The following is a 13206-nucleotide window of genomic DNA, read 5'->3' as shown; positions in this document are numbered from 1 at the left end:
TATCTTAGAGACACACTTAAAATTTGCCAGTATATTAGAGGTTCTTCAGTCCTTTCATGCAGTCAGAAGTCTCTTTCTTATGCAGTGTTTGTTCTGCAGAAAATGTTCTTCACAGTGCTTTGTCCTGTGGTATCCAGAAAATCCTTCCAGTCACTGATCATCAATTCAAATTTCCTGTAATCCTTTTGTTAGTCGCAGTGTGATGTTTGTTAGCTCCGTTGGAATCGCTCTCATTTCCAGCCCTTGTAGACAAGAAAGACTCTCCCCTCAAACCACACTGGCCCAATAACCGAATGATCTCCTCTGGTGAGGAACAAGGAAAACTTGTTATTCAGAATGTTTCCTGCCCTTAAAATCACTTCAGAGTCAGTAAACTCACCTGGATCATTCTTTGCAATGGTAATGAGGTAAAATAGTCCTTTACTGGAGAGCAGCTGTGTCACCACAGGCAGGAATCTGTCTGTCACCTCTCGTCCTCGCTTCCCTCCAGCCCAGGCAGCTTCGATACCTGTGCTGCCGACCTGGAAGAGAAACTAACACTGTTAATATGCTCCTCATTTCTGGACTGCAGATAAACCTGTTGCACAGAACTGAGGCACCTCTTCTGAAGGTGTGACCACATAGGGAGGGTTGAAGAGGAGGATGTCCACTTTGCCACTTAAACGGGGTAGAAAACTCTCCACCTAAAGGAAGGAAAGGGAAAAAAAAGTTAGAATTCAAATCATAGCACATAAAGCATGTGAATACCTGAAATCTGAATGGAAGAATCTCACCAGGGATGTGATGACAGGCTGCAGTGACACATTATTACAGGAGGCTGTCTTTGCTGTGCACTGTGCTGCTGCAGGATTCACATCAGTGCAGCTGAAACAGAAACAGGCATGTTTTCATTATGATTTTAATGCCTTTTCTCACATACATTTACAAGTAAGTCCATTTCTATAAGCTGGAAATAGGAAAAATGTTGCTTTTTTAAGTGAGTTTCTCACAGATATAAAGCTGAAGGTCCAACCACTGATGCCAGAAATGCTGACACCACTCCTGAGCCGCTGCCCACCTCCAGACACACACCAGGGCTAGAAAAACAAAATTCATTCATTATTAAAATCGCAGTACAGCCAAGTCCAACATCAAATACAAAAGATGAATTTTGGGATAAAGGTCAAATGTGTGGGTAGCTAGCTTTAGTTTCTCAGAGGTTTTCACGTTTTTCTTTGGACTCTGGTCTTCAAAAGTCACTGAGGAGGATAAGAATCGAACTCGCAACCTCAAACTCTCAAGCCATTGTCTTACAACCTGAGCTATTGGATCACATAGGTTTGGGTTGTTTTTTAAAAGATTTTCTTCACATATTAGACAAGAAAAAGTGGAAAACTGATTGGATTGGATTGGATTGGATTTTTCCGCTTTATCTCATCATTTATTATCCTTATAAGGACCTTTACATACTTATTCAAAGTTGTATTTATTAGTGACAATACTAATACTTTGAAAAGTTTAGGACTGGAGAGCTTGGATTTGATCCACCCACCTCAAGTTCCAGACGTTAGCTGCTTATCTTGTTGAGCTATTCCTGCATTTATTTTTTGTTTTTTTTGTTTTTTTTATTGGTACCTGTGGTGTTCTTAACTGTGGTTGTAAATTTGGTTGAGGTGTGTTGGAGCAGAGAAACATCTAAAACATGCAACATGAAAAACATGAGTGAGCTCTGAGGACCAGGGCTGAAAAACACTGTACCATGACTGTACTCAAACGTAAAGATCCAACAAAGTTTAAAAAAAAAAAAAAAGAAAAGAAGAAAAAAAGTGTCAAGAATGACCAACACAGATCACATTAAGATTTGTTGTTCTTCCGATGACATCGTGCCAGCAGCATAAACATGTACAAATTCTATGTTGTGCCTCTGTTTATCGTATTATATGTGTAAAATATATATGACGGTAATCCTAATGCATTAAGGAAAGGGGGGCTTAAGTCGCAGAAGGGGGGAATTGAACTGGAAACCTCATGACAACAAACCCAGGAAGGAAACCACTACACTAATCCAACCGCGCCACCCACCCCCGCATTTTTTTTTTTTCTTAAATGTCAGAAACTCGGTGGACTCGGCAGACTCTTGCTGACGTGGGACCGACATGGCTGTGCTACACTTGGTAGACTTGGTGCACCTACTAGACCTGCACACTTATGAACACCAGCAATGTCACTACCACGTCAGCAGAGGGCAGCACAGTCTCCACCACTTGGACCTATTTTTCACACTTTATTTTGATCCTTTCATTCAAATGATCAGCTCATCATCAACCTGATCATTTGAATCAGGTGTGTTGGAGCAGAGAAACATCTAAAACATGCAGGGCAGTGAGCTCTGAGGACCAGGGCTGAAAAACACTGTACCATGACTGTACCCAAACATAAAGATCCTCCTGTGTTACCTGTCAGTGTATCAGGATCCATTCATATGTCAAATATATGTTGTGTCTTTAATCTTCATGTTTCAATGATAAAACACATGTTCATTAATTAATTGTAATGTAATCAGGATAAGACACAAAGTATTAGTATTGTCACTAACTCATTAATTCATCCAGCTATGTGTTTGATTTGGGGTGGGGGTGGGTTGTGGTGGTGGTGGTGGTGGGGGGGGGGGGTGGTGGTGGTGGTGTGGTGGTGAGGTGGGTTGGGCGGGGGTGGGTGGTGGTGGTGTGGTGGTGGTGGTGATGAGGTGGGTTGGGTGGGGTGGGGGTAGGTTCTGGTGGTTGGGGTGTGGGGAGTTTCAAGTCTGCCGAGATTTTTGCCAAGTTGTAGACTCGAAACACCCCACAACACCAAAATAAGCTACCTCCAGATCCGACCCCCACCCAACCCACCTCACCACCACCTCATCACCACCACCACCACCAACCCCCCCCCCCCCCCCCCCCCCCCGACCACCCCCACCATCACCAGCAGCACCACCCCCCCCGCTTTTGCTTTTACAAGGGAAATGATTCAAATTTACAACCACAGTTAAGAACACCACAGGTACCAATAATTATATTTGACATATGAATGGATCCTGATACACTGACAGGTAACACAGGAGGATCTTTATGTTTGGGTACAGTCATGGTACAGTGTTTTTCAGCCCTGGTCCTCAGAGCTCACTCATGTTTTTCATGTTGCATGTTTTAGATGTTTCTCTGCTCCAACACACCTGATTCAAATGATCAGGTTGACGATGAGCTGATCATTTGAATGAGGTGTGTTTGAGCAGAGAAACATCTAAAACATGCAACATGAAAAACATGAGTGAGCTCTGAGGACCAGGGCTGAAAAACACTGTACCATGACTGTACTCAAATGTAAAGATGCAACAAAGTTTAAAAAAAAAAAAAAAAAAAGTGTTAAGAAGGAGCAACACAGATCACATTAAGATTTGTTGTTCTTCCAATGACATGGTGCCAGCAGCATAAACATGTACAAATTCTATGTTGTGCCTCTGTTTATCATATTACATCTGTAAAATATATATGACAGTAATCCTAATGCATTAAGGAAAGGGGGGCTTAAGTCGCAGAAGGGGGGAATTGAACTGGAAACCTCATGACAACAAACCCAGGAAGGAAACCACTACACTAATCCAACCGCGCCACCCACCCCCGCATTTTTTTTTTTTCTTAAATGTCAGAAACTCGGTGGACTCGGCAGACTCTTGCTAACGTGGGACCGACATGGCTGTGCTACACTTGGTAGACTTGGTGCACCTACTACACTTGCACACTTATGAACACCAGCAATGTCACTACCACGTCAGCAGGGGGCAGCACAGTCTCCACCACTTGGACTGGCCTATTTTTCACACTTTATTTTGATCCTTTCAACTTTTTTTTTTAAGCTAAAATGATCTGTGGACTCCATAAACATGAAGACCATAACTAGATCACATAGGTAGACAATCTGAGTTATCTCAAGTGTAAAAAATAAACAAAAATGTCATAAAAGCGATCAATAAGAGTTCTCTGTGATTGTGATTCTTGTATGATAATTAAAAATGAAGATGAATTCTTGGGAACACAGACACAGTTGGATTGAATCATATCAAATAATAATACAATGGTGATAAATGTTCTCCTCCAATCTTCCAATCGTCAGACACTGAACTCTGGAGTCTAACCACCAGCCACAATTTCCTCGACTGTGATAGGCCAGTCCAAGTGGTGGAGACTGTGCTGCCCCCTGCTGACGTGGTAGTGACATTGCTGGTGTTCATAAGTGTGCAGGTCTAGTAGGTGCACCAAGTCTACCAAGTGTAGCACAGCCATGTCGGTCCCACGTCAGCAAGAGTCTGCCGAGTCCACCGAGTTTCTGACATTTAAGAAAAAAAAAAAATGCGGGGGTGGGTGGCGCGGTTGGATTAGTGTAGTGGTTTCCTTCCTGGGTTTGTTGTCATGAGGTTTCCAGTTCAATTCCCCCCTTCTGCGACTTAAGCCCCCCTTTCCTTAATGCATTAGGATTACCGTCATATATATTTTACACATATAATACGATAAACAGAGGCACAACATATAATTTGTACATGTTTATGCTGCTGGCACCATGTCATCGGAAGAACAACAAATCTTAATGTGATCTGTGTTGGTCCTTCTTAACACTTGTTTTTTTTTTGTTTTGTTTTTTTTAACTTTGTTGCATCTTTACCCCACAACACCAAAATAAGCTACTTCCAGATCCGACCCCCCCCCCCCCCCCCCCGCTTTTGCTTTTACAAGGGAAATAATTCAAATATACAACCACACTTAAGAACACCACAGGTACCAATAAAAAACAAAACAAAAAAAACCAAATGCAGGAATAGCTCAACAAGATAAGCAGCTAATGTCTGGAACCTGAGGTGGGTGGATCAAATCCAAGCTCCCCAGTCCTAAACTTTTCAAAGTATTAGTATTGTCACTAATAAATACAACTTTAAATAAGTATGTAAAGGTCCTTATAAGGATAATAAATGATGAGATAAAGCAGAAACATCCCATCCAATCCAATCCAATCCAATGAGTTTTCCAATTTTTTCTTGTCTAATATGTGAAGAAAATCTTTTAAAAAACAACCGAAATCTGTCTGATCCAATAGCTCAGGTTGTAAGACAATGACTTGAGAGTTTGAGGTTGTGAGTTTGATTCTTATCCTCCTCAGTGACTTTTGAAGACCAGAGTCCAAAGAAAAAAGTGAAAACCTCTGAGAAACTAAAGCTAGCTACCTGGTCCAATAGCTCAGGTTGTAAGACAATGGCTTGAGAGTTTGAGGTTGTGAGTTTGATTCTTATCCTCCTCAGTGACTTTTGAAGACCAGAGTCCAAAGAAAAAAGTGAAAACCTCTGAGAAACTAAAGCTAGCTACCTGGTCCAATAGCTCAGGTTGTAAGACAATGGCTTGAGAGCTTGAGGTTGTGAGTTTGATTCTTACAAGGCTCAGTGACTTTTGAAGACCAGAGCCCAAAGAATGAAATGAAAACCTCTAAGAACCTACAAATAATTACCTGCTCTAATAGCTCAGGCTGTAAGAGGATGGTTGGGGAGCTTGAGGTCGTGTGTTCGATCCTTATCATCCTCAGTGAATTTTTGAAGTCCAACACCCAAAGTGAAGACTTAAAAGCGCCCGGAGAACTAGTCTCAGTGTGAGGGGTCACTTTTGGCGCAGTGGATTCGATAACGGCCTTACGGTGGTCAGCAGGCGCTGTACCGTCTGGTTTGAATCCCGCTGCGGCAGTAGGGGCTCTGATCGGTGGGAGGTGAGGGGCTCGGGAGGGGGCTGTATCCCCCCCCCCCCCAAAGCTCCGGAGAGATAGAAGGAGAGGGTTATGCTTAAATTTTACTTCGTACACCCGGCATGTCAAATAGTGCAGGGGGGCCTGCCAAGTCAGGGTTGTGATGGCAGTGACCTGACAACAGGTGGAGCACATGGCACCAGGTCAGGTCAGTGTATTGTTTGCTCATTGGATGTTTCCTTTCAGAAACAGGCAGTAAAAAACAAAAAACAAGTGGGTATTTCTTTTTAAAGGGAGAGTTCACCCAAAAATCCAAATACATACTTTCCCCCTAACCTGTAGTGCTATTTATCCATCTAGATGTTTTCGGTGTGATTGTAGAGTTTTGGAGATATCGGCTTCTCTCCAGTATAACAGAATTAGATGGCACTCATTTGTGATGCTCAAAACAACCCATAAAAACATACATTAAAAACCAGTGTCTCCTTAGAAAAATCCACAGACCTTGTTGTGAGGAGTTTCATAAAGGAAGTATTTTATTCACACCAAGGTCTGTGGATTAGCCAGGTTTTGAATTTTTCAAACATACTTTTTTTGGTGTTTTGAGCAGCACAAACACAAACTCTACATCTCACACCAAAAAGATCTAGATGCACAAATAGCACTACAGGCCAGGGGAAAGCATGTATTTTTTCTTTTGAGGTGAACTGTCCCTTTAAAGTACAAAATGCAACGCAAATACAAGGCATCTTTTCTTTGTCATGGTCAAAAAGGTATGAACTAACTAAATTTAAGAAATGGTTTTCATTTTTTACTTGGTGCACCAAAACATAAAAAGACTAGAAAACAGAAAGGAAAAAAGGCAATTTTTTTCATATTCTGAGACCGGTCATTAACAAGACAATAATTAGATTTTTTAAAACATATCCATAAGAGTCATTTGAGCTCTTAGACAGTAAAATAAATCAAATTTGACGTAATTATAGCAAGAGTCACTAGCAATCCTACATTTGCACTTCGTCTTGTAAATGACCACATCCTTTTCCAACCAAGGTACAGTTTAACTGTTTAATTTCTGACAGAAATTGTGGCAGAAACTTTGTTTTTGGATGTAAAAGAAATATATAACTTAAGCCTGAAAAATCTGACACATTAAATAATTACAGTAATTACTTAATTTGAAATTGAACTGGACCTCTTGGCAAAAAAAAAAATCTTTATATTTCCATATGATATTTTGTTTGTATGCTATGTATTATATGAACGACAGTGCAGTGCACTGATAGTCCACCAGAGGGCAGAAGACATGGTTGTTTAGAAAAGTACTGATCATACTGATCTATCAAATATGATGTAAATGGTATCTGTGGGCTTGCATCTAATTATAATGATGAATAATATTGCGCTCTGTCACTTATTTTTCCACTGTGCTGCCTTGAAAATAAAAGTTCTCTACTTCATTTGTCAGCAAAATGACTGATCTAATGAGAAAAACTGCATGATCAATTCATTATGTTAAACGTTAGGTTTTAGGTTCATGAGATTATTTACCAGAAGAAAACAGGTCGAGGAATTGAGGCTGTCAAATAAGGTTAATTTAGATTGATTGAAGAAAAAAAAAAAAACTTTAATAATAGCTGATGAGCTGTATTTCACACTGAAAATTATTCTAATTATTTGCTGTTTCTATTCTGTAATAACATTTACAAGCAAATATTATGTCTTATTTATTAATTTTTACATGTTATTTGTATTATTATTATATTTATAATTTATGACATTAACCATAATAAAATTCCTCTCAATGATCATACAATCGTTTCCAGTCTTCAAAGATTGAAAGATTTGTCAGAATTTTAAATTCTTGCCATAAAATGTTCATCTATGGAAAAATAACTATTTCTTATTATTTTATTGTATATATTTATGCTATTTTTGCGACATAAACATCACATATTATTTAAAAAACAGTTTTCATTTTTTTACATTTATTATTTTTTAGAATGAATGAATCTCAATTAATATAGTCTGAAAGCCTCAATTCCTATATTTATTTTCTTCTGGTAAGTAATCCTTAAAATCTTACTCTTAAAAACCTTCAAGCATCATGAAAATGTTTTCTCATTTCTGAAACTAATTTCAGTCACAAATCAAGTAGTTAAAAAGCACCTTGGTCAGACTTTTCCTTTCTATGTTCTAGTTATTTTATTGTTCTTGGTCTATACGAAATGAATGAGAGCAGCCATACGTCACGTGCCACGACCACGCCCCCTTTGGGCGAAAACACTGTGAAAGCGACCAGTGAGTTTGTGTTTGTGTCAAACAATTCATCACAAATAATTAATGATGTTTGCTGAGTTAATGACGTGTGCCGATTGTGTCTGTAGATCAAAGTATATCAGAAAAGAGTCTTAGTGATGTTGTAAATAAAGTTTTGACTGTCAAAAAGTACGGCTCTACTATAAAACACCTGCTTTTAGAATGGGGTTTGGTGCGACAGTACCAAAACAGCAAAATAGTGAAGATATTGACTGGCCTGACTGGCCTGAGGAGTTTGGCTCTTAGTTAGTTTAGTTTTCTTATTCTATGCTTTGAATCTGCATATATTTTGCATTAGCCGCCAGTCCAATCACAGTGCAGGTTTCCACCAAAAAGGGGGCATGATGTAGCAGCAAAGTACCCGGATGGCCAGCTCCCATTCATAGAAAATGAATTAAATTACCTCGTCTCTTTTTGACCACGACAAAGACAAATGCCTCGTATTAACATTTTAATGTTTGCATTTTAAAAGAATAATCAAATAACCTCTGTTTTTTGTTTTTAACAGCGTTTCTGAAAGGAAAATCCAATGAACAAACGATACACTGACCTGACCTGGTGCCATGTGCACCACCTGTTGTTAGGCCGACTGCCAAACCAGAAGCGGAAGCTTCCAACTACATTTGTAGAGGAGTGTGAGGACCTGGACTATACCACGTGGTTTACAGTACGGTTTAATGAAGCACAATCATAATTTCTACACTTATTATTAAATTATTTAATTTAAACAAGCAAATCATCATATTTGCACATTCAGTTAACATCCTTTTGATGTGTCTGCTTTTATCTACAACCAAATTCCCTGCTGATGTTTTGTTTGAAAATTTTGGTCGTTTCCTTCTACTGTTGATGATTTATCGATTATTATATTTTTGATCAGTCAGATACTTATGGTGATTAATCATTTATCATTAACATCCCACAGTGTCCCTCAAATGAGTTTATCAAACAGTTGTTCAAAAGATATGTAATAGAGGCAGGATTTTTTACAATTAATCAATAAACGTTGTCCAAGATGACATCAGGGCACTGAAACAGTAAACTTAAAATACTGTAATAATAACTTTTAACAATTATAAATAACTTTAAATGGACAAAAGAAATAAAAACAAAAAGATCTTAAACTTGAGTCAAGAAAAATGATCAAATACACATAAAATTTTGGATGTCAATGATTGATTAATTTTTTTAAATTGGTTAAATTCTTAATAGCCATTAATTAATTAATTGTTATAGAATCGTCCCTCATTTGACATTATTTTGTCTGGTGGAGCTATTTGGTGAAGAAGGAAACTTAAACTTACACTTAAAATAATCTTATTATTGATGAATCATTGCTGATCATTTTCAACTGGTGCTTAAATAAAATGCACAACATTTGCAACCCTAATTGGTACTTGATACCAGTCTGCATTATGTTCTATACTTTGAAGTTTTCACTGGCTGACCGATTGTCTGGCTGTAACTGGTGTTTCACTGTGTCTCTGACAGAGGTCTGACCTATAAGGACAGCGGAGTGGACATCGCTGCCGGTAACAAGCTGGTGGACATGATCAAACCTCTGGCCAAGGCAACTTCCCGTCCAGGTGACTTCATTTCTCACGTACAAAACCAAAAAACTCAGCAAGAAAATAGTAATTAGATGCTTGTATCTTATGTGTCCTCACATAAACAGCACGGTGAGAAAGTTGTTTTAATTCTATTTTAACAGCTCTGTGACTTATCAGACAGTTTCCTTGTTTTAAAGCAGCTGACTGAAACTTTTTCTCATTAACAAATAAATTGCTGTATACTCAGTAATTGTAGTTGTAAATGCTGTGACTTTATCTCAACAAACAGAGTCAAATTAGAACGACTGGATGAAACAGGAACCATAAATGTAATTGGTATATTTTTTTCCTCCAGGGTGTAATGCAGAACTGGGAGGCTTTGCCGGGCTGTTTGACCTGAAGGCAGCAGGTTTTGTCGACCCGATCCTGGTGTCTGGGACAGATGGAGTGGGCACCAAACTCAAGGTGAGACTTCAGTTCCTTCATCCTCTTTCTTTGAGGAGACGATAGGAGATTTTGAAGGATAGTTCAGCTTATTTGAAGTACCTGTGTAGAAAGCTAAGCAGTGTGTACTGCTGTGGTATTCAATAAATGGTCTCCATGACTCGGCGAAACCAACCATGGCTCCCCTGAGATAACTCAGGATATTTATTCTGTTTATCTGGCTTTGCTAACATGGACTGTGCACCACTTTTGACTGGATAACTTTTCCTCCAATTTAGATTTAACTTTATGTAATTTGTCCTCTGTCAGATGCAGAATATCTGCAAAAATATTTGAAATAAAGAAAAGAATGTGACAGCAAAGTACTGTAAAGCGCTGAAAATATTCTGAACATAGCATACACATACATTGATAATGATTTAATAAGTGGCTAAAATACATTTCTCTGCTGACCTTTTCCACAGTAGCACATTGCTCAGCTTCCTACACTGATATTCCTCTGTACTTGCAGGGTTGGGGGTGTGTTGACCACCACCTACTGTAGGTAATACACTGACTGTGGATTTGTACTTCAGACAGCCCCACTTGTCGTCGCTGCACAAATGTGTCCTTAAAAGAGAAAATGTTCTTCACAGTGCTTTGTCCTGTGGTATCCAGAAAATCCTTCCAGTCACTGATCATCAATTCAAATTTCCTGTAATCCTTTTGTTAGTCGCAGTGTGATGTTTGTTAGCTCCGTTGGAATCGCAGGACGGACAGCCTCTCATTTCCAGCCCTTGTAGACAAGAAAGACTCTCCCCTCAAACCACACTGGCCCAATAACCGAATGATCTCCTCTGGTGAGGAAAAAGGAAAACTTGTTATTCAGAATGTTTCCTGCCCTTAAAATCACTTCAGAGTCAGTAAACTCACCTGGATCATTCTCTGCAATGGTAATGAGGTAAAATAGTCCTTTACTGGAGAGCAGCTGTGTCACCACAGGCAGGAATCTGTCTGTCACCTCTCGTCCTCGCTTCCCTCCAGCCCAGGCAGCTTCGATACCTGTGCTGCCGACCTGGAAGAGAAACTAACACTGTTAATATGCTCCTCATTTCTGGACTGCAGATAAACCTGTTGCACAGAACTGAGGCACCTCTTCTGAAGGTGTGACCACATAGGGAGGGTTGAAGAGGAGGATGTCCACTTTGCCACTTAAACGGGGTATAAAACTCTCCACCTAAAGGAAGGAAAGGGAAAAAAAAGTTAGAATTCAAATCATAGCACATAAAGCATGTGAATACCTGAAATCTGAATGGAAGAATCTCACCAGGGATGTGATGACAGGCTGCAGTGACACATTATTACAGGAGGCTGTCTGTGCTGTGCACTGTGCTGCTGCAGGATTCACATCAGTGCAGCTGAAACAGAAACAGGCATGTTTTCATTATGATTTTAATGCCTTTTCTCACATACATTTACAAGTAAGTCCATTTCTATAAGCTGGAAATAGGAAAAATGTTGCTTTTTTAAGTGAGTTTCTCACAGATATAAAGCTGAAGGTCCAACCACTGATGCCAGAAATGCTGACACCACTCCTGAGCCGCTGCCCACCTCCAGACACACACCAGGGCTAGAAAAACAAAATTCATTCATTATTAAAATCGCAGTACAGCCAAGTCCAACATCAAATACAAAAGATGAATTTTGGGATAAAGGTCAAATGTGTGACATGAGAATTCTGTAGTGCTTCAGACGTGATCTGCCCAACAAATATCAAGATTAAGATGTTGGGGTATGAACATCACATCATCATGATTTTAAGAACTTTTTACAGTTCAAATAGAAACTGATGCAAAAATAATTCCCACAGATCATGAATCATTGCAATATCTGTGAGAATAATCACAAGATCATTTTTTATTATATCTGCAGCCTGATCTGATGATTATTTTACTCATTAATTCTTTGATTCTTTGCTTTGTAAAAATTCTCAAAATGCTCCCACAATTACCAAGTTAAAAATGGCTTAAATAATGAAAAGAAGGAAGATATTCTATAAAGTTTTACCACATATATTGGAAGTTGGAACAACAAGGGAACAAAATATTTTAACAGACATATCGGTGGTGCAATAAGAGTGGAAAGTAGCACAAGACTTGAGTAAAGTACAAGTAACTTTAATTTGTACTTGAGTAAATGTACTTCGTTACTTTGCACCACTCTCTGTCTGTGTCTGACCTCATGAGCTGCAGCCTCTCTGCGTCTTTCTCCAGAGCGTCTATCAGAAGAAAAGAGTCCTCCGCCGGCTCGTAAACATCTCTGAAGTCCCCTCGTCCAGCATGACAGTAAACAGGAGTGGGAAAACTGACAGACATGTTGGTTTACAGACTCTCAATGAACTCCGTTAGCCCGCTAACCGCCTTCGCGAACTCCAGACTTGTCACCATTAAGTGAGTAAATATTGTTCTGGTGTTGACGGACATACATACAATGTTGTTGTTTAACGTTGCAGTCAGGTTTATTCAAAATACCGCTCATAAAAGATGGAAATTAAACACAAGCTGGGCAGGTTTGCTAACGCTGCTAGCACATTCACAAGCCACTTCCGTGTGTACATGAATTACGTCACGATGGTGTACATCCCTGATTGGCTGATCCCAACGCTCGGAACCCTCCGTGTCTACAGGGGTAGCCTTGATTCTTGGAACTCTCGCGACGTTTTAATGGGTTGTGTATTCCTTTTTCAGGTGGTTCGAATTGATTATGTTTTACAATATGACATCGCAGTGGTCAAACGTCGGTGAGGTTTAAAGACAGAAATAATTTTTTAGAGTTGGGGAAAGCTCATGGTTTGGGTTATAATAATCACTCTCGCGAGATCTTTCGCGGGTTTGGGGTTCCCATCTACATAGACACAGCTTAACGTTTTTAAAACTTTTTTTTAATGTACACTGTACATTACATACATCTGTGGCACATATCAGTATTAAACACTTATTTTCCAGACAACAGACAGGCATCATATGCCACTCACATATAAAACAAAAGTGAATGAAACTAAATTATGTTTTTTCAAAAATAATTTTTAAAAAGGAAAAATAAGTAGAATAAAATGAAAGATAAAGAAATAAAAGGAATCCTAGGGGTTCTCTGCAAGTTCTCCCATTAAGCT

The 13206-nt window shown here is 39.2% G+C and overlaps 1 protein-coding gene and 1 pseudogene across 2 annotated transcripts; both read right to left on the bottom strand.

Moving 5' to 3' along the window:
- Nucleotides 1–33: 33 nt before the first annotated feature.
- Nucleotides 34–1167, bottom strand: LOC146304667 (methyltransferase HEMK2-like; annotated as a pseudogene). The gene is made up of 5 exons (XR_014769258.1): nucleotides 990–1167; nucleotides 774–864; nucleotides 600–683; nucleotides 380–521; nucleotides 34–303 (listed from the first exon to the last, which is right to left on the bottom strand). The product of XR_014769258.1 is annotated as a methyltransferase HEMK2-like (transcript).
- A 9511-nt stretch (nucleotides 1168–10678) lies between these two features.
- Nucleotides 10679–12961, bottom strand: LOC146304666 (methyltransferase HEMK2-like). The gene is made up of 6 exons (XM_084713649.1): nucleotides 12273–12961; nucleotides 11578–11664; nucleotides 11362–11452; nucleotides 11188–11271; nucleotides 10968–11109; nucleotides 10679–10891 (listed from the first exon to the last, which is right to left on the bottom strand). The coding sequence occupies exons 1-6, from the start codon at nucleotides 12407–12409 to the stop codon at nucleotides 10785–10787; spliced, it is 648 nt and encodes a 215-aa protein (XP_084569775.1). The 5' UTR covers nucleotides 12410–12961; the 3' UTR covers nucleotides 10679–10784.
- Between the last annotated feature and the right edge of the window lie 245 nt (nucleotides 12962–13206).

Source organism: Lutjanus erythropterus, chromosome 24 (assembly GCF_056507025.1).
Source record: "Lutjanus erythropterus isolate fLutEry1 chromosome 24, fLutEry1.hap2, whole genome shotgun sequence".
In the NCBI taxonomy this organism is placed as follows: Eukaryota; Metazoa; Chordata; class Actinopteri; order Lutjaniformes; family Lutjanidae; genus Lutjanus; species Lutjanus erythropterus.
This window is presented reverse-complemented; position numbering and strand designations above follow the sequence as displayed.